General features: G+C 39.1%; 2 protein-coding genes across 2 annotated transcripts; both read left to right on the plus strand.

The window, feature by feature from the left end:
• The first annotated feature begins 3,541 nt into the window (after positions 1 to 3,541).
• On the plus strand, positions 3,542 to 6,272 carry LOC120858094 (olfactory receptor 8S1-like). The gene is made up of 2 exons (XM_040233956.1): positions 3,542 to 4,314; positions 6,110 to 6,272. The coding sequence occupies exons 1-2, from the start codon at positions 3,542 to 3,544 to the stop codon at positions 6,270 to 6,272; spliced, it is 936 nt and encodes a 311-aa protein (XP_040089890.1).
• Positions 6,273 to 23,778: 17,506 nt separating this feature from the next.
• LOC120858095 (olfactory receptor 8S1-like) lies at positions 23,779 to 26,237 on the plus strand. Its single transcript, XM_040233957.1, has 2 exons — positions 23,779 to 24,551; positions 26,075 to 26,237. The coding sequence occupies exons 1-2, from the start codon at positions 23,779 to 23,781 to the stop codon at positions 26,235 to 26,237; spliced, it is 936 nt and encodes a 311-aa protein (XP_040089891.1).
• The last annotated feature ends 367 nt before the right edge of the window (positions 26,238 to 26,604 follow it).

The following is a 26,604-nucleotide window of genomic DNA, read 5'->3' on the forward strand; positions in this document are numbered from 1 at the left end:
GGCAGATTCATGTTGATGTATGGCAAAACCAATACAATATTGTAAAGTAATTAGCCTCCAATTAAAATAAATAAATTTAAATTTAAAAAAGAAAAGTGAAAGTGAAGCCGCTCAGTCATGTCCGACTCTTCGCGACTCCATGGACTGCAGCCTACCAGGCTCCTCCGTCCATGGGAATTTCCAGGCAAGAGTACTGGAGTGGGGTGCCGTTGCCTTCTCCGACAGGGAAGCCTGGTGTGCTGCAATTCATGGGGTCGCAAAGAGTCAGACACGACTGAGCGACTGAACTGAACTGAGGACCTCTGTTTCAGGAAAATAAAGGATAAAGCTATTGCAGAAGTTCCAAAATAAAGAGAATCAAACAAATTAAAAGATTATTTTTTTCTGAAGTTCAATAGTATTGAACTTCAATAGTCCAGAGTGAAAAACCCAAGTTCCTTGCATATTGTTGCTTTGTTATCTCCTAGGGATTTATTCAATCAACCATCATTCAGTCCTTATCTGTGGCAAAGACTGATAATTGCTCTTCAATATCTATACTTTTCTACCTTTGAACAAGTTCATGTTTTAAGTACTTGACTGTTCATGTAATATAGAGATTACATTTTTCAATCACATGTGGTCAAAGCGCCAATGAGCTGGTAATTGCTGAAGCTGGGTGATGGATACAGAAGGATTATTACATTATTCTTTTTACTTCTATATATGCTTAAATTTTTCCATAGTAAAAAGTTACTACCACAGTTAAAATTTTAAGTGTTTTTTTTTTTCCTTTTTAACTGAAAGTGAAAGTGACTCAGTCGTGTCTGACTCTTTGTAACCCCATGGACTATAGCCTCTCGGGCTTTTCAGTCCATGGAATTCTCCATGGCAAGAATACTGGAATGGATAGCCTTTCCCTTCTCCAGACGATCTTCCCGACACAGGGATCAAACCCCATCTCCCGCATTGCAGGCAGATTTTTTACTGTCTGAGCCACTAGGGAAGCCCTTTTAACTGAAGTTAGATGATTCCAAGTGTTGTGTTAATTTCTACCATACATCAAAAACATTTACACATTCTTTTTCCCATTATGGTTTATGACAGGATATTGAAAATAATTTCCTGTGCTATATAGTAGGACCTTGTTGTTTATTCATTTTACATATACTAGTTTGCATCTACTAACCCAAAACTGTTTTACAGTTTTTAACCTACTTGAATTTTTTTCAAATTGCAAAAAATTAAAGAATTAATATTGGATAGCATAAAAATTTGTATTTTTGCCTGTTATCATGAAGTTATTTAAATATACTTTTTGATTTTTAAAATACCTAAAATATCTTTTTTGTATATCTTTTATCATTATATTTCTATAATCACAAATATTATTTAAAATTGAACAGAAAGAGGAGTTCCCTGGTGGTGCAATGGATGGGAATCTGCCTGCCAATGCAGGGGACATGGGTTCAGTCCCTGGTCCAGGAAAATTCTACATGCCACAGTGCAACTAAGCCCAAAGGCCACAACTTCTGAGCACATGCTTGTGACTGCTCAAGCTGCAACAAGTGAGCCCCTGTGCTTCAATTATTGAAGCCCATACAGCCTAGAGCCAGCAAGCTGCAACTACCGAGCCCGTATGCTGCAACTAGGTGCCCGTGTGAGCACAGAGCCCATGTTCCACAGCAAGAGAAACCACCGCATTGAGAAGCCCATGCCACACTGCAGTGAGAAGTAGCCCCCTCTCTTCACAACTAGAGAAAGCACACATGAGCAATGAAGACCCGGTGCAACCAAAAGTAACAAATGAATACACACCTATTTCTAAAAAATTTAACAAAAAGATAAGAAAAAGAAGGAGGGAAGGGAAAGAGAAAGGAATAACAAGATTTAAAACTAAGAAACCTTAGTTTTAAGGTTTCTAAATCTTAAAAGAGAGACTTTGTTTATAGAGTCTCTTATAGAAAAGACTCTATCTTCATCTTTAGAAACTCTTAGCCACCCAAGGGTACCTCTTGCAACCCACTGAAACAAGAGTAATACAGGGAGGAATGTTGGCCCTGGAGGACTCATTCAGATCAGAGCAGGTCTCCTGCTTAAGGGCCTCTCCAGGGACCGCCAACACTCTCCAAGGTCTAGGGCTGAGATCAAGTCCCTCTGGCCATTGTTATTTTGGAGGCAAAGTCAAGAAATTTTCCCATTGGACAGAAGGACTACAGGGATATTTCCTTGCTCAGAATCTCCACCTCTGCATCTTCTAAAGGAAAGACAAAGTTGTCAGTAGTCCATGAAGCCCTAGCCATATCTGTGGCTTTTGCTCCAATGTTAGAAAGAATGCCATTCAAATATCCACCACTTAGAGTGTCTCTTCTTGGCCTAGGGAACCCATGTGAAGACAAATATCCTTCTCGTTCAGCTCCATCTTATCTTAAAACTATCCACCCTGGGAACTCTTGAGTATATAAGCCATAAATAGAGATCAGATTCTCATTTATCCTCCTCCTGAGTTACCCTTCAAGGGGAGAGAGGGGAAGACAATATCTTGCTTTGCTCTGCACTGAATCCTCTTGACTGTTCATTTTGCCACATGTTCTAGGTGGTCTTTTATCTCCCCTCTTTTTCTCTTTTACTATCTCTGTGATGCACAGAACGTGGTCCAAATTTGACTTGGCTTCATCCAAATTCTCTACTACCAACTCAGAGAATAGCACAGTCTTCATGGACTCTCATGTTAAGAGATGAGACTACAGTACAAACAGTGGACATTATAAATTCACAGAAATCTTGGAATGGGAAGCCCTTGGAGTCACTGAAGTACACAGCCCTTGCCTCCCATTTGACAGCTTCCTCCTGCCTGACTTCCATGAAAACAACTATCCTGTGCCACTTCTGCTTCTGTTGACACAGAAGGGGAGAAAGTTTCCATTTAGTACCAGAGATATCCAAGGAAAATTGGCTCCCAATCTGTAGAATCTCTAAGCTGGAACAGATTTTTAAATGTCTAGTTTTTCCAGATTTTCTTTTAATGAGAAACCCAAGTGACTGATTCATGAACTTACAGAGACAGAGAATGGTTTTGTGCCATCATCCGCTGTCACAATACCTCTGCCAATCACTCAGACATGCATCATGGACTATCGGCCTTAGGTCAGCCAAAATCTTTATTGCTTACTCACTATGCCAATGAGTCTTCCTGTGGTTTGAATTCAGTTACTTTGGGAACTGGAGAAAAGCACTTCTCAGTGCTCTGGAGGCTATTTACAACTCCCTTCCTTTCCTTCTCCAGTCTGAATAATCTCTTTTCTCTTCTCCTTCCTTTCTAGGTTTGAGCCTCTACATCTTCCTTCCCACCGTCTCCACCGCAGCCAATAGATTATTGCTCTGAACTGGGCAGGACTGATGAGGTCTGACATAGCAAGTTTGCCTCTGCTACACAATCTGTCCTGGGTCAGCCCTGAAGCCTTATTCATAGCACCTCATCCCCAGCCATTCTCTGAGATTCATAGCACATTGGAGCATTCTTTTCTGTTCTTGTCCTTCTGAAGAGAAACTCCAGTGCTCCATGGAAGCTGGCAACACAACTACAGTCACTTTCTTTATTCTCCAAGGACTATCCAACAACCCTCACATTCAGGTAGTACTCTTTGTAATATTCCTGGTGATTTACCTCCTGATCCTCATAGTAAACCTGCTGATGCTGCTGGTGATCAGGACTGATTCCCACCTGCACACCCCCATGTACTTCTTTCTCAGTCACCTCTCCTTCCTGGATGCTTTCTATGCCTCAGTCATTGTGCCTAAGTTGCTAAAGAACCTACTTTCCAAGTGGAAGACTATATCCTTCCTTGAATGTTTCATCCAGATCTTCTTTGTTATATTTCTTGGGGGCACTGAAACTTGCCTCCTTTCAGTCATGGCTTATGACCGGTACCAGGCTGTGTGCCGCCCGCTGTCATATGTGGTGACTATGAACATGAAGGTGTGTGCTGGCCTGGCAGGAGCCTCCTGGGCCATAGGAATGGGGACTGGCCTGCTTAACACCATCCTCCTAGCTCAGCAGCACTTCTGTGGCCCCAACCTCATCCGCAGTTTTGCCTGTGAGCTTCCTCCAGTACTCCTGTTGCCCTGTTCTGACCCCTACGTTAGTGTGTTCTCCATCCTGACCACCATGGTGGTCCTGGGCCTTGGCACCTTTGTCGTATTGGTGGGTTCTTACACCCATATTATCCTGACAGCCCTGGGAATGAACTCTGCCACAGGTTGGAACAAGATCTTCTCTACCTGCTCATCCCATTTTCTTGTGGTCATCATCTTTTATGGTTCTGGAATTTCCAGGTATGTCATTGCTAAAACTTTGCCTACAAATGCAGTGTGTTTTTCACACTAAGTAAATTTGCCATGTAGACAGAGCATTGTAAAGTAGCAGGAAAGGAATTATACTGGAATCAGTAAGCCTAGGTTCTAGCTGTGGACCTAATGCATGAAGTATTTTTTTTTAAATCCATTTTCTTTCTGAGGCCTCAATTGTCTAACTCTGCAAAATAAGTTTATACAAGAAGTAAAGACTTTCTTACTTTCATTAACCTATGATTTCAGAGTCATCAAAAGAAAATCATACAGCCTTTTGCTAGACTTTTATTAGCACTAGACAAAAAATAAATAAATTATATCATCCTTGCAACAGATGCCATTTCTCTTTCCTACTGGAAATTGATGTCTCCACAGCTTATTTCTGCCCTAACTATTTATTAGGCATTTATTATATAACAGCTACTTTACATAATCAAGCTCAATTTTAGTATACATCATGCCACAGCAAAACAGAAATATTATTAATCTCATTTTCTGATAAAAAAAACTTGATTTTTAGGAGTAACCAAGTACCCTACAAAACTTTCCAGAACAAGCTAGGAATGAAGCCAAAATAAAAACCAAGTCTCACTGACTTGACGCCTCAAGCTCTTTTCTACCACGTTTCTCTCAAACATAAACAACAATACCTGATGAGTCCTTGCTTCCAGGGCACAGAGTAACTAACGGCCTATGCTCTCTACTAGTGAACTGGAGATGGATTTACAAAAATTGCTCTAAACTTCTCCCACCTGCTTTTTTTTTTTTTTTTTTTTTTTTGGACAGAAGTCATAGGGTGTGAAAGGATAAGGAATGGTTTAGGAGAGTTCACCTGGGCCTGTGGACAAATCTCTTGAGCTCTCTTTGCCTCAGTTTCCTCATTTTCCCAAGAGGGTAGGAGATTTCTCCCACCTACTTCACAGATATGTTAGGAGCGTGAAATTAAAAGATAAAAAATGACAGTAAGATGAATATCTTTCTTAATCAAGCATACCAAACCCAAAAAAGAATGTTCCAATGATAATGGAACAACTGCAAAAAAAATTTTTTCTAATACTTCTTTGGGATATACTCCTTGTGATACTTAACAAAGTACATCCAAATTTTAATTCTTACTATTTTGGAATCATATCTCATGTTAAATACATTTTTATAGTTCACTTTATTTATAAAGCTTGGCTTCTTGTCTAAGCCAAAGACAAATATGTTAAAAAGGACAAAATTTTATTCCACTAAGCACTGTAAAAATAAAGTGCTGTGATTCTGGGCTAATTCCCCATAAATGTTTGGAAAAAATGATGACATTATTGGACTAGCATATAGTTTTGCATATGCTAGTCCAACAGTGGAATTATCATCACAAGATGGGAACATACAGTTGTGTATATGAGAAAAAAAAAGAGAAAAAAATCCTCATCATCATCATAACTATTAAGAAAAGACACTTTGAAATGTATGAAGTACAACAGAAATGCATGAAATTATTTTTAGTTCTATTCTAACCTGTAGCACTTCATATGCTGCAGAACTTCCTTTTGCCTCAGGGTAGCTCCTATAATGTTTTGCATAAGATAATTCATGTATGGAAGTGTTTGAAGGCAGAAATGACAGACTTCTCACTGATAATACAGTCATTTCTAGATGCTTCTACCGGTGATAGCTGACTCAGCCCTGAGGATGCTCTTTGCAGAATCTAAAAGATGGAATGGACCTTGGCTGCCAACAGCACTGTGGTCATTGTCCTGAGCTCATTTTTTTCCTTTGTGCAATTCCCTTCAAGGTACATGACTCCAGCTTCTGGCTCAGCCCTGGAGCAAGTGCTATCCATGCAGTACAGTGTGGTGACCCCACTACTGAACCCGCTTATTTACAGTTTGAAGAACCAGGAGGTGAAGGCAGCTCTTAGGAGGAGGTTGGCCAGGAAACCCAGGCTTACCTTCTAAGCCAAGCTCTACTGCATCCTCATAAAGAGAGGAAAAGTCATGAGAAAGGAGAGGAGACAGGAAACCTTCATCTCAAAGCTATCTCAGCACAAAAAACAGAAGCCTTCATTGCTCTGACCCCTGTGCCCTCCCCTAGTCAAGCAAAATGGAAAAACCTCCACAAAACCAATGGCAGCCATCCACAGAGGACCCAGTCACCACACAAGAAAATCTTTTCAATAAACACATGAAGGATCTTCAAAAAACTAAAAATGAAGCCACCAGATGTATCAGCAATTCCGTTTCTGGGAATATATTCAAAGGAAATGAAACCAATAACTCAGAAAGGTATCTGCACCCCCATGTTCATGACAGCCTTATTTACAACACCCAACACATGGAAAGAACCTAGGTTTCCTTAATGGATGAATGGATAAAGAAGGCATAGATAAAGCAATGGAATATTATTCAGCAGTAAAAATTAGGAAATTCTACCATTTGTGATGACACGCATGGACCATGAAGGCATTTGCTCAGGTGAAATGTCAGACAAATAAAGACAAATGCAATATGATCTCACATACATGCGGAACCTAGGGAAAACCAAACTCTTAGAAAGAAAGGTCAGACATATGGTTATCAGAGATGGAGGGTAGGAGGAAAGGCAATTGGAGGAAAGTAATCAAAAGGTACTTCTAGTGTAAGGTCAATATTAAGTGTAATGTACAATAATGATGACTATAGTTAACAGCATTGTATGACATACAAAATCTGATAAGAAAGTAAATCCTAACTAGTAACATCACAAGGAGAAAAGTTTTTTCTTTTTCTTTTCTTCTTGCTTTTCTTTATCTTATACATTTATGAGATGATGGAATATTTTGAGGAATAGAGAAGAGTTTTATATGAGCCAAACTGAGGACTAGAGCCCAGAAGACAGCCTCTCAGATAACTCTGAGAAACTGCTCCACTGAAGCATGATTTTTAGCATAGTCATATACCTTATCAGAACACAGAACATACATCAAACATTATCCGGGTATATTCCTTCAAGCTTCCAAAAGAGACAGGATAAGTAGATATAGAATGAGATAGCAGGACCCTGGTGTCTAGGAAAGGAACCTTTCTTCAAGGGAGTTAAACACAGATGTCATATCTTTATCTTCAAAACAGATATTCTTTACCTTAATGATTGAAGCAGACCTGCTGTGTGTGTTTGACAGGCTCTTCAGATTTAAACAAACTCCAGGCTGAACGATGTATAACCCAAAATGACTTCCCCAAAATTCAATGTGTGAAATTTTCTCAATCAGAGCTAACTTTCAAGATTTTCCCAATTAGAAGTTTTTAGATGATAGGTATTAACTGAACCTATTGCAATACACATTTATATGTGTGTGTGTGTGTGTGTGTGTGTGTGTGTGTGTGTGTGTATATTCTCATGCTGTGCACCTTAAACTTACACATTAATATATGTCAATCAGCTCTCATAAAACCGGGGGAAAAACAGTAAAGAAAATCTTCACAGCTCCAACAGCCATTTCCACTATCTCTCTCCTCTCATTTCTTACCTTTTCAACCCCTCCTCTTTTGCCTCTCCTTCAATCTTTTACTTTTGTTTATGCACAAAGCAGAAATCCAACCACTAGCAAATTTCCCACTTCATTCTGGGAGACTCTTATCTTAGTACTGAGACCCAGCTCCTCCTTTGTTCCCATACAGAAAACTGTCTGGCAAAATCTACAGCTCCAGAGTAATCTGGAAAGAAATGAAATAAAAATAAGTATGTTTCCAACTGTATTATTCTTAGTAATACCTAAAGTAGAACATAGCAAATAATAAATCCTAAATAACTATTTGTTTATTAAGGGGTGCATAAAGAAATGAATGATCAGTCTGTCTCAGGAGTGCTTTCCCTTGCATGATCCTAGGAAAGAACAGGGAATATTTTCCTCTAAAATGTGAGTCTTGAGAGTAAAACCCTATCTTACAGATACTGTATCCTCAGTGTCTGGTAGTTCCTATTACTTAATAGGCTCTCAATTAGAATACAAAAAAAAAATGAGAGAGAAGGGAGTGAGAGAAGGAACATATGAAAAAAAAAAAAACATTTAATTTAGTCCAATAAAATTCCTGCCTTCATAACAATATAGATGTCAGAGGAAAGCAGCATGGAGGAGAGATCAGGATAGAAAAAGAGAAAAACAGTCTTTATTTTGGGATACCATCCAGGGTCATCTTCACAAGAGGTTGCTGAAACACGTGCACTCTGACCCCCTGTCGTAAGTCTCTCCATCACCCACCTGAGTCCAGACAACTTCAGATCCCTAAAGCGTTTAAGAACTGTTCCAAGCCTAGAGGAAAGAAAAGTTGGAGAAAGCAAAACAAATGCCCAGCTGCCACCTCATCTCCCATTCAGCTCCAAGAAAGTTCTCAGAAAGACAATAGCAGACCACTTCCATGCCAGCTCCCTGACTTCTATCTGTTCTCAATCCTTTGACCCTCAGGCTAAGATCTTCTTCTCAATTATCAGTTTTCTTCAGCAAAGCCATCTGAAAATCAAGTCCTCATATGTGGCATACTCCAGGTGAAATTTCCAAAATGAGGATGTTTCTCTGGAGATGAAGGCCAGGGCTGAGGAGCTAGCAAGACAGTCCCAGGTTCAGTAGCATTTCTGCTTTGCACACTTGGTGGAGCTGGTGCTTTACATTTTCCAGAGCATATGCCTTCCTGAGGGTGTAACTGAGGCAAAATAATAAACAGATTATGAGATCAGTAGGAGGAATGGCCATTCAATCCTGCCTACCCACACACAACACACAGGAATTATTCCTAAAACCCTATAGATTGAGGAAGACTATTATCTCATAATTAGGAAAGAAAATACATGCAATATCCCTGGGAGATGTGTCACACTGTGTTCAAAAAGTAGGAAAGGGCTGTCTTGTCCACCACTTGCCAGGGCCTATATGTCCTTTAACAGGCTATGGAGGCTTCATTTGGGAGCTGCTGGTCCCTGAGACAAGAGAAATATGGTCTGAATGCCAAAAGTACCAGTGGGTATAGAGTGTAGGAAGAGAGAAATAGAGGATAAATAACTTGGCTAGGACAGAAATGGGGTATCTTGAATGGAATTTTGGCAAGCTGAATTGTCAAAGCAGGATGATATCTCAGAAAAATCACTGGACCAAAGCCTTCATTTAATGATGAAAAAATTGAGCCACAGAGACAGAGATGATTTGCCCAGATTTGGACCATCAGTGTGACACAGAAAGAGACTTTAGGACTAGATCTCCTAATATCCTTCTTTCACATTTCTCATGATCAAATTACAATAAAGTTCTGCAAACCTACCCCGTAAAGGCCAGCAAAGCAGCAAGAAAGAGTAATGGAGTGCAGGGTCCCAACCACAGGCCCCAGATGTTCAAATTTTTCAATTGCTGAGTTGCTGTCATATATATATACCAGTTAATTTTTATGGCAGTATAGCTGCTTCCCTGTAGCTCAAACAGTAAAGAATCTGCCTGCAAGGCAGGAGACCAGGGTTCAATCCCTGGGTTGGGAAATTCTTCTGTAAAAGGGAATGCAATCCACTCCACTATTCTTGCCTGGAGAATTCCATGGATAGAGAAGCCTGGTGGGCTACAGTCCATGGGGTCGCAAAGAGTCAGACCCGATTGAGTGACTAACATACACACATAGCTGTTTATAAGGCTTTTAGCTTCTGCTGCACAGCAAAATGAATCAGCCATATATATATTTCTTCCCTTTTAGATTTCCCTCCCATTTAGGATACCACTTTAGGTGCATCAAGAGGAGTTCTCTGTATTATACAGTATGTTCCCATCAGTTGTCTATTTTATACACAGTATCAGTAGTGTGTATGTGTCAATCCCAATCCCCCAATTATTCCCACCCTTTCCCCTAGGTATCCATACCTTTGTTCTGTACATTGTGTCTTTATTTCTGCTTTGTAAATAAGGTCATCTATACCATTGCTGAGCACCAGAGAAATGTGCTTTTGAACTGTGGTATTGGAGAAGATACTTGAAAGTCCCTTGGACTGCAAGGAGATCCAACTAGTCAATCCTAAAGGAAATCAGTCCTGAACATTCGTTGGAAGGACTGATGCTGAAGCTGAAACTCCAATACTTTGACCACCTGATGCAAAGAACTGACTCATTGGAAAAGACCCTGATGCTGGGAAAGATTGAAGTTGGGAGGAGAAGGGGACGACAGAGGATGAGATGGTTGGATGGCATCACCAACACGATGGACATGAGTTTGAGTAAGCTCTGGGAGTTGGTAATGGACAGGGAAGCCTGGTGTTCTGCAGTCCATAGGGTCACAAAGAGTCAGACACGACCAAGCATCTGAACTGAACTGATACCATTTTTCTAGATTACACATATATGCATTAATATATGATATTTGTTTTTCTCATTCTGACTTACTTCACTCTGGACTAACTAGGTACATCCATGTCTCTACAAAAGAACAAATTGTGTTCCTTTTTATGGCTGAGTAATAGTCCATTGTATAATCTCCAAAATATAAAAGCAGCCCATGCAGTTCAAAATTTTAAAAAAAAATCAGAAAATGAGCAGAAGACCTAGATACACATTTCTCCAAAACAGATATACAGATGGCCAACAAATGCAAGAAAAGATGCTCAACCTCACTAATTATTAGCAAAATGCAAATCAAAACTGCAATGTGATATCACCTCACACCAGTCAAAATAGCAATCATCTAAAAATCTACAATCAATAAAGCTAGTGAGGGTGTGGAGAAAAGGGAAACTTTACACTGTTAGTGGGAATGTAAACTGATACAACCATTATGGAAAAATATCTGGAAGTTCCTTAAAAAGCTAAAAATAAGACTTCCCTGGTGGTCCAGTGGTTGGGCGTGCCAATAGGGACACAGGTTGGATCTTTGGTCTGTGAAGATTCCAGGTGCCGCAGGGCAACTCAGCCCATGTGCCGAAACTACTGAAGCCCACGTGTCCTAGAGCCTGTGCTCTGCAACGAAGAAGCCGTCACAATGAGAAGCCCACATGCTGAAACGAAAGAGTAATCCCCACTCGCCACAGCCAAAGAAAGCTCATGTGCCACAGTGAAGACCCAGCACAGGCAAAAACAATAAATAATTTTTTAACAATACTCTAAGATCCCTATATATGCTGCCTACAAGAGACCCACCTCAAAACAAGGGACACATACAGACTGAAAGTGAAGGGCTGGAAAAAGATATTCCACACAAATAGAGACCAAAAGAAAGCAGGAGTAGCAATACTCATATCCGATAAAATAGACTTTAAAACAAAGGCTGTGAAAAGAGACAAAGAAGGCCACTACATAATGATCAAAGGATCAATCCAAGAAGAAGATATAACAATTATAAATATATATGCACCCAGCACAGGAGCACTACAATAAGTAAGACAAATGCTAACAAGTATGAAAGGGGAAATTAACAATAACACAATAATAGTGGGAGACTTTAATACCCCACTCACACCTATGGACAGATCAACTAAACAGAAAATTAACAAAGAAACGCAAACTTTAAATGATACAATAGACCAGTTAGACTTAATAGATATCTATAGGACATTTCACCCCAAAACAATGAATTTCACCTTTTTTCTCAAGTGCGCACGGAACCTTCTCCAGGATAGATCACATCCTGGGCCATAAATCTAACCTTGATAAATTCAAAAAAATCGAAATCATCCCAAGCATCTTTTCTGACCATAACGCATTAAGATTAGATCTCAATTACAGGAGAAGAACTATTAAAAATTCCAACATATGGAGGCTGAACAACACGCTTCTGAATAACCAACAAATCACAGAAGAAATCAAAAAAGAAATCAAAATATGCATAGAAATGAATGAAAATGAAAACACAACAACCCAAAACCTGTGGGACACTATAAAAGCAGTGCTAAAAGGAAAGTTCATAGCAATACAGGCACACCTCAAGAAACAAGAAAAAAGTCAAATAAATAACCTAACTCTACACATAAAGCAACTAGAAAAGGAAGAAATGGAGAACCCCAAGGTTAGTAGAAGGAAAGAAATCTTAAAAATTAGGGCAGAAATAAATGCAAAAGAAACAAAAGAGACAGTAGCAAAAATCAACAAAGCCAAAAGCTGCTTCTTTGAAAGGATAAATAAAATTGACAAACCATTAGCCAGACTCATCAAGAAACAAAGAGAGAAAAATCAAATCAATAAAATTAGAAATGAAAATGGAGAGATCACAACAGACAACACAGAAATACAAAGGATCATAAGAGACTACTATCAACAATTATATGCCAATAAAATGGACAACGTGGAAGAAATGGACAAATTCTTAGAAAAGTACAACTTTCCAAAACTGAACCAGGAAGAAATAGAAAATCTTAACAGACCCATCACAAGCACGGAAATTGAAACTGTAATCAGAAATCTTCCAGCAAACAAAAGCCCAGGTCCAGACGGCTTCACAGCTGAATTCTACCAAAAATTTCGAGAAGAGTTAACACCTATCCTACTCAAACTCTTCCAGAAAATTGCAGAGGAAGGGAAACTTCCAAACTCATTCTATGAGGCCACCATCACCCTAATACCAAAACCTGACAAAGATGCCATAAAAAAAGAAAACTACAGGCCAATATCACTGATGAACATAGACGCAAAAATCCTCAACAAAATTCTAGCAATCAGAATCCAACAACACATTAAAAAGATCATACACCATGACCAAGTGGGCTTTATCCCAGGGATGCAAGGATTCTTCAATATCCACAAACCAATCAGTGTAATTCACCACATTAACAAATTGAAAAATAAAAGCCATATGATTATCTCAATAGATGCAGAGAAGGCCTTTGACAAAATTCAACATCCATTTATGATAAAAAACTTCCAGAAGGAACATACCTCAACATAATAAAAGCTATATATGACAAACCCACAGCAAACATTATCCTCAATGGTGAAAAATTGAAAGCATTTCCCCTAAAGTCAGGAACAAGACAAGGGTGCCCACTTTCACTGCTACTATTCAACATAGTTCTGGAAGTTTTGGCCACAGCAATCAGAGCAGAAAAAGAAATAAAAGGAATTCAAATTGGAAAAGAAGAAGTAAAACTCTCACTGTTTGCAGATGACATGATCCTCTACATAGAAAACCCTAAAGACTCCACCAGAAAATTATTAGAGCTAATCAATGAATATAGTAAAGTTGCAGGATATAAAATCAACACATAGAAATCCCTTGCATTCCTATACACTAATAATGAGAAAGTAGAAAAAGAAATTAAGGAAACAATTCCATTCACCATTGCAACGAAAACAATAAAATACTTAGGAATATATCTATCTAAAGAAACTAAAGACCTATATATAGAAAACTATAAAACACTGATGAAAGAAATCAAAGAGGACACTAATAGATGGAGAAATATACCATGTTCATGGATCAGAAGAATCAATATAGTGAAAATGAGTGTACTACCCAAAGCAATTTACAGATTCAATGCAATCCCTATCAAGCTACCAGCGGTATTTTTTACAGAACTAGAACAAATAATTTCAAGATTTGTATGGAAATACAAAAAAAACCTCGAATAGCCAAAGCAATCTTGAGAAAGAAGAATGGAACTGGAGGAATCAACTTGCCTGACTTCAGGCTCTACTACAAAGCCACAGTCATCAAGACAGTATGGTATTGGCACAAAGACAGAAATATAGATCAATGGAACAACATAGAAAGCCCAGAGATAAATCCACACACATATGGACACCTTATCTTTGACAAAGGAGGCAAGAATATACAATGGAGTAAAGACAATCTCTTTAACAAGTGGTGCTGGGAAAACTGGTCAACCACTTGTAAAAGAATGAAACTAGATCACTTTCTAACACCGCACACAAAGATAAACTCAAAATGGATTAAAGATCTAAATGTAAGACCAGAAACTATAAAACTCCTAGGGGAGAACATAGGCAAAACACTCTCCGACACAAACCACAGCAGGATCCTCTATGATCCACCTCCCAGAATTCTGGAAATAAAAGCAAAAAATAAACAAATGGGACCTAATTAAAATTAAAAGCTTCTGCACAACAAAGGAAAATATAAGCAAAGTGAAAAGACAGCCTTCCGAGTGGGAGAAAATAATAGCAAATGAAGCAACTGACAAACAACTAATCTCAAAAATATACAAGGAACTCCTGCAGCTCAATTCTAGAAAAATAAACGACTCAATCGAAAAATGGGCCAAAGAACTAAATAGACATTTCTCCAAAGAAGACATACAGATGGCTAACAAACACATGAAAAGATGCTCAACATCACTCGTTATTAGAGAAATGCAAATCAAAACCACAATGAGGTACAATCTCACACCAGTCAGAATGTCTGTGATCCAAAAATCTACAAGCAATAAATGCTGGAGAGGGTGTGGAGAAAAGGGAACCCTCTTACACTGTTGGTGGGAATGCAAACTAGTACAGCCACTATGGAGAACAGTGTGGAGATTCCTTAAAAAACTGGAAATAGAACTGCCTTACAACCCAGCAATCCCACTGCTGGGCATACACACCGAGGAAACCAGAATTGAAAGAGACACATGTACCCCAATGTCCATTGCAGCACTGTTTATAATAGCCAGGACATGGAAACAACCTAGATGTCCATCAGCAGATGAATGGATAAGAAAGCTGTGGTATATACACAATGGAGTATTACTCAGCCATTAAAAAGAATACATTTGAATCAGTTCTAATGAGGTGGATGAAACTGGAGCTGATTATACAGAATGAAGTAAGCCAGAAAGAAAAACACCAGTACAGTATACTAACACATATATATGGAATTTAGAAAGATGGTAATGATGACCCTGTACGCGAGACAGCAAAAGAGACACAGATGTGTAGAACGGACTTTTGGACTCTGAGGGAGAGGGTGGGATGATTTGGGAGAATGGCATTGAAACATGTATACTATCATATAAGAAATGAATTGCCAGTCCATGTTCGATACAGGATACAGGATGCTTGGGGCTGGTGCATGGGGATGATCCAGAGAGATGATGTGGGGTAGGAGGTAGGAGGGGGGTTCATGATTGGGAACTCATGTACACCCGTGGCGGATTCATGTCAATGTATGACAAAACCAATACAGTATTGTAAAGTAAAATAAAGTAAAAATAAAATTTTTTAATAAAAAAAAAAAAACAATACTCTACTCTTGGAGAGGGCTTCCCAGGTGGTACTAGTGGTAACAAACTCACCTGCCACTGCAGGAGATATAAGAGACCTAGGTTCGATCCATGGGTCAGGAAGATCCCCTAGAGAAGGATATGACAGACAACCCACTCCAGTATTCTTGCCTGGAGAATCCCATGGACAGAGGAGCCTGATGGGCTACAGTCCAACCAAGACCAGAAAAGGCAGTATGAATTATTAGATGTAAGTGGATAGGAGACATTCTCCTGATTTTCCTTGATCTTAGAATGCATGGGAAGAGAGGGACCCTGCAGTCCATAGGGTTACAAAGAGTTAGACACAGCTGAAGTGACTTAGCACACATACACTATCTGAGATTTTTTTCTTCAAATGAGTCATGGATTACTGGGAGAGAAATGGAAGCCTGGCCAACCAGATCAGCATGAAATGGCTCACACAAACCATCCTCACATTCCATAGAGTGAAATACAGATTTCTGGTATTCAGTGTTTTAGTGATGTTGATGAATTATTGGTAACCTTTGCTTCACATACTTTTCTTTCAGACTGAGGTAGCCATATTTAGTTATCTATACCAACATTTCTTATTGTTTCCAAATATCCACATGACTGACTTTTAGAGAGTTTGATCTGGACATAAGGTGCCATCTCTACATTGATTCAGTGGTATTAAATGCTAAAAGAGTCATTTAAAATAAGTAAATAAATTGTTTAAAAAAAAAAACTAAAAATAGAACTACCGTTTGACCCAACAATCCCACTACTGGGTATTACCCAGAGAAAACCATAATTCAAAAATACACATGCTCCCAAATGTTTACTGCAGCAGCATGGAAGCAACCAAATGTCCATCAGCAGAGGAGTGGATAAAGAAGATGTGGTTCATCTATTGTTTCTAGAAAGACTACCTCTCACAGCAGCTTCTGAAGGATAGGTTCTTATCTCAGGGGTAAGAAAATACCTCAACCCCCTTCAAGTCACCCATTTCAGATTCTTGGAGCCCCTGCCCTTCCTGTCCTTTTTCCACTCCACATCTCTACCTGTGAAAATCCCACCAACATTTCAGAATAAGCTTAAATTCATTCCTGTGCCATCGGGGGCATTGAGCAAGGATCAAAAGTCAGAGCACCAGTAACATACCCCTGGAGAATAGTCCCTGAATGTCCAATGGTGTCACTACAGGGCCCAGGGCTCAGACACAAATTAGCTTCAAGAAAGTACAAAGAAGCAAAATAAGGTAGCCATAGGGAAGAGGAGTTCCAGGAAGAGAAAGAGGCAGAAGCAGCAAAGACAGCAGGTGTTCACAGCTTCTCATAGAGCTGCTGATCCAGCTTCTCAGAACAGAATGCTTTATGGGCCAACCTGATCAAAAAGGAGACAAGGCAAGCTGACTGACAGGATCTTAGCTCGACTTCTATCAAACTTTGTCCCAGGAAAGCTGAAGTGGAAGAGTGAGGGTGAAAATTAAAACCAAAAAGATTTTCCTGGCCATGTGGCAAGAGACACTGAGCCACCACCATTTTTTTTTTAACTCCAAGAAAATTGTAGGGCCATGGTACAAAGAGCTTGCCTTAGGGTTTAGGTCTAAACAAGTCAAATTAAATGTGCAAGACCCACTGAAGGAAATCCTGGGTTTCAGCCCTCTATTAGGGAATCCTTGTTAGGAAAATTGTTAAACAGAAGTGGAGTAAATAAGGCTTGAAAATTGGAAACCTGAGTCTGGTTGATGATTTTTGTTTAGAAGACTACATTCTAGCTTAAAATACCAGGAGATAAAGAAAAAGGGCTAAGGTAATAGAACTAAAGAGCTCAGAAGAAGGAGAGGAAGGTAAAGTAGAAAATAGAACGGGGACTCTCCAGGAGTTAATTCCTACTTTACCCAGAATCTTCTTGACACACATAATGTCATCATCCAGGAACTCTGGCAGGAGTTACAGGGGGTGGGAAATGAGAGAGCTAAGTATTACCCAGAAAGGTAATGAGTGTCTCTGTTCCCTAGTCCTTCTCAGAACTAGAGATTTGTGCTTGTTGTCTTTCTATATGAGAAATCCAATACAATAATGCCTCCCCTAGGTAAGGACTCCCTTCGCTTTTCTCAGGCATCACCAGAGGAATTACCAACTTCATCAACTGGATTACTCTGAAAATGCCAGAGTAGACTGGCAAGATCCCCAAAGTAGACTTCAAGTAGATTTCAAGATCCCCAAAGAGCTCAGAATATCTACCTGTGAACTTCAATAAGCTATCTGTGAATTTAGTGATGATGAAATTTTCTAACAGCCTCTTGCTCAGTATTATCAAGTCCCACAGTTGATGTGGAATCCAAGATAATGAAGCGAGAGGTGTGCTTTACACCAAAAAAGACTGTCACAGGAGTAGGCAATCTCAAAAAGAAAATCAAACCTGGAGGCTCACACTTCCCATTTTTACGTGTTAGCACAAAGCAACAGCAAATAAAACACTATGAGACTATGAGGCATAAAGACATACATACAGATGAATGAAATGGATTGGAGATCCCAGAAATGAACCCACCCATCTATGGTGAACTGATTTTAGACAATAGTTAACAATATTAAATTGCAGGAAAAACGTGTTTTTAAAAAATGGTGCTGGGCAATTTGCTATCCACATGAAAGTGGACTCTTTCCTCCTACCATACACAAAAAATAACTTAAAATACATAAAAAGCTTGAACTTTAAGAAGTAAAATTACAACCAGCACACCATATCCACAGGTTCCACATCTATGGACTCAACCTACTCCAGATTGAAAATATTAGGAAAAAGAAATTACAATGTTTCAAAAAGTAAAACTAGAATTGCCATATAAAAGCAAATATTTACCATGAATCCACCACAGGTGTACATGCGTTCCCAAACATGAGCCCCCCTCCCACCCCCCTCCCCACAACATCTCTCTGGGTCATCCCCGCGCGTCAGCCCCAAGCGTGTCATATCCTGCATCAGACATAGACTGGCATTTCGATTCTTACATGATATTATACATGTTTCAATGCCATTCTCCCAAATCATCACACCCTCTCCCTCTCCCTCTGGATTCATGTCAATCTATGCCAAAACCAATACAGAATTGTAAAGTAAAAATTAAAAATAAATAAATTAATTAAAAAAATAAAAAAGCAAATATTTACATAGCATTTACATTGTAATTACAATGTTTATATAGCATTTACATTATACTAGCTGACATAAGTAATCTAGAAATTATTTAAAGCAAATAGGAAGATGTGCCTGTGTTATACGGAAACACTATACCATTTTACATAAGAGATTTCAGCACACTTGGATTTTGATGTGCCCAGATGTCTTTGAACCAATGCTCCACAGATACCAAAGAATGACTGTATAAATGCTCCAGTGAAACACTGGGATAAATCTTGAAATTAGTGGTGATTTCTTAGATCTGAGAGCAAAGCACAAGCAATGAAAGAAAAAAAAGATTAAATGGATTTCCTCAAAATTAAAAACCTTTTTGCATCAAAAGTTCAAATCAGAAAGTGAAAATATAGCCCACAGTATTTAAGAAAATATTTTCACATTATTTATCTGATGTATCATTATCCAGAGTATATCAAGAACTTTTGCAATTTGTCAACATAAAGACAAACAAGCCAAGTTTAAAAATGAATAAATGACTTCAATAGACCATTCTCCACACAAGACATACAAATAGTCAGCAAGTAGATGAAAACATGTCAAACAACATTAGTCATGATGGAAATGCAAGTTAAAACAGCAATGCAAAAATTCCTTCACATACTCTAAAATGGTTAAAGTCAAGAAATCTAAAAATAACATAGATTGGCAACAGTGTGCAGAAATTGGAACCTTTAAACATTATTTGGAAAAATGGAAAAGATGTAACCTAGGTTAAGACTATAAACATACAATTAACACATTGTTCAACAACTCCACTCCTAGACATATACCCCAAAGAAATGATAACATGTACAGACATATTGATAACAGCACTGTTCACAATAGCCAATAGGAGAAACAAAGCAAATGTCCATCAAAGGATAAATGGATAAACAAAATGGAATACATCCATAAACAGCTGTATTATTGACCATAAAAGAAATAAAGTAAGATGGTTCGGCCACTGTGGAAAATAGTATGCCCATTCTTGAAAAACTTAAACCTAGAATTAAAGTATGATCAATTAATTCCACATCAGGGTATATACTCAAAGGACTGAAAGCAGGGACTAGAAAAGATATAGGTACACTTATATTCATAGTAGCATTAACCACAAGAGCAAATGGATAAACTAAATGTGGCATATACACAAAGTAATATAATTCAGCCTTAAAAACAGAAGCAACCATAAATAGGTGCTGGATTTTGTCCAAAGATTTTTCTGCAGTTATTGAGATTATCATATGATTTTTATCTTTCAGTTTGTTAATATGGTATATCACATTGATTAATTTGCATATATTGAAGAATCCTTGCATCCCTGGCATAAATCCCTCTTGATTATGGCATATAATCCTTTTAATGTGTTGATGGATTCAGTTTATTAGTGTTTTGTTAAGGATTTTTGCATCTGTGTTCATCAGTGATTGTTGCTGCTCAGTTGCTCAGTCATGTCTGACTCTTTGTGACCCCATGAACTGCAGCACGCCTGTCTTCCAATATCTCCCAGAGTTTGCTCAAATTCATATCATTGAGTCAGTGATACCATCCAACCACCTCATCTTCTGTTTCCCCCTTCTCCTCCTGCTTTCACTCTTTCCCAGCATCAGGGTCTTTTCCAATGAGTCAGCTCTTCCCCTCAGGTGGCCAAAGGATTGGAGTTTCAGCTTCAGCATCAGTCCTTCCAATGAATGTTCAGGACTGATTTCCTTTAGGATTGACTGGTTTGATCTCCTTGTAGTCCAAGAGACTCTCAAGAGTCTTCTCCAGCACCACAGTTCAAAAGCATCAGTTGTTTGGCCCTCAACATTCTTTATGGTCCAACTCTCAGATCTGTACATGACTACTTGAAAAACCACAGCTTTGGCTAGGCAGATCTTTGTTGGCAAAGTAATGTCTCTGATTTTTAATACACTATTTTGGTTTGTCATAGTTTTTTTCCAAGGAACAAGCATCTTTTAATTTCATGACTGCAGTCACCATCCACAGTGATTTTGGAGCCCAAGAAAATGAAGTCTGTCACTGTTTCCATTGTTTCCCCATCTATTTGCCATCCTCTTTGCTTTCTGCCATTAGGGTGGTGTCATCTGCATATCTGAGGTTCTTGATACTTCTCCCAGCAATCTTGAATCCAGTTTCTGCTTCATCCAGCCCGGCACTTAGCATGATGTACTCTGCATATAAGTTAAATAAGCAGGCTGACAATATACAGCCTTGGCATACTCCTTTCCCATTTTGAACCAGTCCCTTTGTTCCATATCCAGTTCATCAGTGATATGGGCCTGTAATTCTTTTTTTTTTTTTTTTTTGTGGTATCTTTGTCTGATTTTGATATCAGGGTGATGGTGGCCTCATAGAATGAGTTTGAGAGTGTTACTCTCTCTGTAATTTAATGAAAGAGTTTAAGAAGGATAGGTGTTAGCTTTTCTCTAAACTTTTGATAGAATTCACCTTTGAAAGCTTCTGACCCTGAGCTTTTGTATTGGAAGATTTTTTTCATAGTTTCCATTTCAGTGCTTGCGATTGGTCTGCTCATATTTTCTATTTCTTCCTGGTTCATTTCAGAAGGTTGTACTTTTCTAAGAATTTGTCTGTTTCTTTAAGGTTGCCCATTTAATTGGCATATAGTTGCTGGTAGTAGTCTCTTAGGATCTTTTGTATTTCTGCATTGTCTGCTATAACTTCTCCATTTTCATTTCTAATTTTATTGATTTGAGTCCTCTCCCTTTTTTTCTTTATGAGTCTGGCTAATGGTTTATCAATTTTGTCTATCTTCTCAAAGAACTAGCTTTTAGTCTTATTGATCTTTGCTTTCTTTTTCTTCATTTCTATTTCATTTATTTCTCCTCTGGTTTTTATGATTTCTTTACTTCTACTAACTGTGGGGGGGGGTTGTTCTTCTTTTTCTAGATGCAGCAGGTGTAAGGTTAGGATGCTTATATGATGTATTTCTCATTTCTAGAGGTAGGATTGTATTGCTGTCAACTTCTCTCTTAGAAGTGTTTTGCTGCACCCCAGAGGTTTTGAGCCATCATGTTTTTGTTGTCATTTGCTTCTAGGTATTTCTATTTCTTTTTAAATTTGTTCAGTGATCTCTTGGCTATATAGAAGTGCATAAAATAACTTCAACATCTTTTTCCATCTTAAATGTTTCATCATTTTATTTTTATAAGCATAAATATTATTTAAAGTATAACAAAATGAGAAAGAATGGAAGGAGGGAGGAAAGAAGGGTAGGAATTCCAAGCTTTGAAATAAGAAACCTTAGAATGCTATTATATTTTTTCTTTAGAAATTATTGGCCACCCAAGGGTACCTCTTAGATGATGCAACTCTCTGAAACAAGACTAATACAGGGAATAAATAGCTGGCCCTGGAGAACTCATTCAGATCAGAGCAAGCCTCCTTCCTAAGGGCCTCTCCAGGGACTCTTTAGACACTCTCAAGGTCTAAAGCTGAGATAAAGTCCCTCTAGCCATTGTTATTCTGGAGGCAGAGTCAGAAGTCATCCCATTGGACAGAAGGACTATAGGAACATTTCCTTACTCTAGAAGCCCCACCTCTGCATCTTCTAAGGGAAAGTTGAAAGAATCACATGAAGCCTTACTTATATCTGTGGCTTTGCTCCAGTGTTAAAAAGAATGCCATTCAGGTATCTTCCACTGAGAACATCTCTTGTTAGCGTAAGGAACCCAGGTGAAGAAAAATATCCTTCTCATTCAGCTACATCTTCTCCTAAAACTATCCAATCTGGGAACTTGTGAGTTTACAAGCCACAAATAGTAACTAGATCCTCACTCATCATCCTCTTGAGTTAGCCTTCAAGGGGAGAGAGGCCATCACTTGGTGTTCCTGTGGCCTGGACTAAACCCTCTCACTGTCCATCTTAGCAGGTATTCTAGGGACTCTTTTTTTCTCTGCTCTTTTTTTTTTACTATCACATTACTGTCTCTCTCATGCACAGAAGGTGGTTCAAATTTGACTTGGCTTTATCCAAATCCTCTGGTACCAACTCAGAGAATTCATAGTTTTCATAGACTCTAGCGTTAAGTCCTGAGATTACAATGCAAACAGTGAACATTATAAATTCACAGAAATCCTGGAATGGGGAACTGTTGGAATAACTAACGTGCACAGCCCTCACCTCCAATTTGAGGGCTTCCTCATGCCTGGCTCCCATGAAACCAGACTATGACTGTGCCACTTCTGTATGGGTTGACACAGAAGGGGAGAAATTTCCATTTAGTACCAGAGATATCCAAGGAAGATTGTCTCCAATCTGTTTTTTGTAAATATTTGTTCATTTTTATTTATTTATTTGGCTGCACTGAGTCTTAGTTGTGACACTCAAGATCTTCAATCTTCGTTTTGTGGTATGGGGGACTTTTAGTTGTGGTATGAGAACCCTTAGTTGAGGCATGTGGGATCTAGTTACCTGACCAAGGTTTGAATCTTGGCTGTCTGCATTGGGAGTGCAGCGTCTCAGCCATTGGCCCCTTAGGGAAGTTCATCTACATTCTTCAGAATTTCTAAGATGGTATGGACTTTAGAAACCATCTAAAGTTTTCCAAGATTTTTTTTTAAATAAGAAGTGCAAATGACTTATTCATGAACTTACAGTGAGCGAGAAAGGTCCTGTGCCATCAACTGTCACAATACTTCTATTAATCATTCAACATACATCATGGACTATCAGTCAGATGGTTGGCCAAAAGCTTTATTGCTTACTCACTATGCCTGTGAGGCTTCCTGTGGTTTGAACTCTGTTGCTTTTGTAACTGGAGAACAGCACTTCTCAGTGCTCTGGAGACTATTTCCACTCCCTTCATTTCCTTCTTCAGTCTGAAAAATGTCTTTTCTCTTCTCCTTCCTTTCTAGGTTTGATTCTCTACACTCTTCCTTCTCACCTTTTCCACCTTATCCAATAGATTATTGCCCTGAGCTGGAAAGGGTTGATGAGGTCTGACATGGCTAGGTTACCTCTGATACACAAACTGTCTTTGGTCAGTCCTAAAGCTTTATTCATAACACCTCATTCTCAGCCATGCTCTGAGACTCATAGCACACTGGAGCATTCTTTTCTGTTCTTATCCCTCTGAAGGAAATCTCTAATGCTCCATGGAAGTTGGCAATACAACCACAGTCACTTTCTTTATTCTGCAAGGACTATCCAACAACCCTCAGATCCAGGTAGTACTCTTTGTAACATTCCTGGTGATTTACCTCCTGATCCTCACAGTGAACCTGCTGATGCTGCTGGTGATCAGGACTGATTCCCACCTGCACACCCCCATGTACTTCTTCCTCAGTCACCTCTCCTTCCTGGATGCTTTCTATGCCTCAGTCATTGTGCCTAAGCTCCTAGAGAACCTGCTTTCCAAGCAGAAAACTATATCCCTCCTAGAGTGTTTCACTCAGATCTCCTTGGTCATATTTTCAGGGGGCACTGAAACCTGCCTCCTTTCAGTCATGGCCTATGACCGGTACCAGGCTGTGTGCCACCCGCTGTCATATGTGGTGACTATGAACAAGAAGATATGTATTGGCCTGGTGGGAGCCTCCTGGGCCATAGGAATGGGGACTGGCCTGCTTAACACCATCCTCCTGGCTCAGCAGCACTTCTGTGGCCCCAGCCTCATCCGCAGTTTTGCCTGCGAGTTTCCTCCAGTGCTCCTGTTGGCCTGTTCTGACCCCTACATGAGCGTTGCCTCCATCCTGACCACCATGGTGGTCCTGGGCCTTGGCACCTTTGTCCTAGTGCTGGTTTCTTACACTCATATCATCATGACAGCCTTGGGGATCGACTCTGCCTCAGGTCAGAACAAGATCTTCTCTACCTGCTCATCTCACGTTCTTGTGGTCACCATCTTTTATGGTTCAGGAATTTTCAGGTATGTCATTGTTACACCTCCAGAATGTAAATGCAGGATATTTTTCACTCTAACGTAACCTTGAACTACAGAACAAAACATTGCAAAGTAGCAGGAAAACAGTTGTACTGGAATTCAGAAGTTCCTGGGTCCTATTTATGGCTCTTTTGTGGACTAGATGTGTGAATTATAAAATATCCATTTTCTTTCTGGGAGTTGAATTTTTACATAGTTAAGCTCAATTTTAATATGTATTACATCACAAAAGAAATATTATTAACCTCATTTTCCAATTAGAAACCTGAGTTTCAGAAGTAACCAGGTACTTTATCAAAGTTGCCGGAATAAGCTAGGAATCAAAGCAAAATATAAACCATGTTTCACCGACTTGAAACCTCAACCCCTTTTCTACCAAGTTTCTCTTAAGCATAAACAGCTGTAGTTGATGAATCCTTATTCCCAGGAAACAAAGTAACCAATGGCCTGTGCTCTTTTCAAGTGAACTGGAAATGGATTTGCACAAGTTACTCCAAACTTTCTTCATCTGGTTGTTACTTGGAGAGAAGTCAGGAGTGGGAATGGATAAGGAATGATCTAGAAGAGTTCACTTGAGCCTGAGAGCAAATCTCTCCAGATTTCTTTGTCTCAGTTTCCTCATTTGCCATAAAGGTATAATAAAATTACTCCCACCCACTTCACAGAAATGTTTGGAGGAATAAACTAAAAGATAAAAAATGAGAAAAAAATGACTATCTTTTTTAATTAAGCATGCAAAACCCACAAAGAACATTCCAATGAAAATGGCACAATTGCAAAAAAAAAAAAAACAATTTTAATGCTTCTTTGGGAAATACTCCTTGTGACACTTAAGATACACTAAAAATTTTAATATTACTATTTTGTATTCATATCTCATGCTGAACACATATTTATCTTTCATTTTATTTATACAGCTTGGATTATTTTCTAAGCCAAAGACAAACGTGCTTAAAAGGACAAATGATTGTTCCACTAAGCATTAGAAAAATAATGTGCTGTGATTTGGGGATATTTCTCAGAGTCATAAATGTTAGGAAAAATGATAGCATTATTGGACTAGCATTTAGTTTTGTAAGGAACAATCATCACAAGATTAGAACATGCATATATAGGGAAAAGAAGAGGGGAAAAAATCCTCACATTATCATCATAACTATTAAGGAAAGTCACTTTGAAAACTGTGAAGCGCTACAGAAATGCCTGAAATTTTCTTTAGTTCTAGTCTAACCTGTACCAGTTGATATGTTGAAGAACTTCCTTTTTCTTTGGAAACTCCTCTAACATTTTGCATAATATCACTCATGTATGGAGGCATTTGAAGGCAGCAATGGCTGACTTCTCAATAATAATACAACCATTTCTAGATGCTTTTACCAATGATAATTGACTCAGCTCTGAGGACCCTCTTGGCCAGTCTGGGATGGGATGGGATGGACTGTAGCTGGCAATGGCATTGTGGCCACTGTCCTGAGCTCATTTCTGTCCTTTGTGCAATTCCCTTCAAGGTACATGACTCCAGCTTCTGGCTCAGCCCTGGAGCAAGTGCTATCCATGCAGTACAGTGTGGTGACCCCGCTACTGAACCCCCTTATCTACAGTCTGAAGAACCAGGAGGTGAAGGCAGCTCTTAGGAGGATGCTGACCAGGAAACCCAGGCTTACCTTCTAACCCAGGCTCTACTGCCTCCGTGTAATCAAAGAAAAAGTCAAGAGAAGGAAGAGGACGTATAGAGAGTTTCACTTTTAAGCTATCTCAGCATGAATTCTTCTCCACAACAGAAGCCTTAGTTCCTCTGACCCTTGTGCCTTCATCCAGTCAAGCAAGATGGGGAAACCTCCACAGAACTGATGGCACTCCTCCACAGATGACCCAGTCACCACACAGGAAAATCTTCTCAAAAACCATACAGAGGAATTCTCAAAAAACAAAAATAGAACCACTCTATGTCCCAGAAATTCCACTTCTGGGAATATATTCAAAGGATATGAAAATACTAACTTAAAAATATATCTACACACCCGTGTTCATAGCAGCA

The sequence above is a fragment of the Oryx dammah genome, unplaced genomic scaffold (genome assembly GCF_014754425.2).
Source record: "Oryx dammah isolate SB20612 unplaced genomic scaffold, SCBI_Odam_1.1 HiC_scaffold_29, whole genome shotgun sequence".
Taxonomy (NCBI): Eukaryota; Metazoa; Chordata; class Mammalia; order Artiodactyla; family Bovidae; genus Oryx; species Oryx dammah.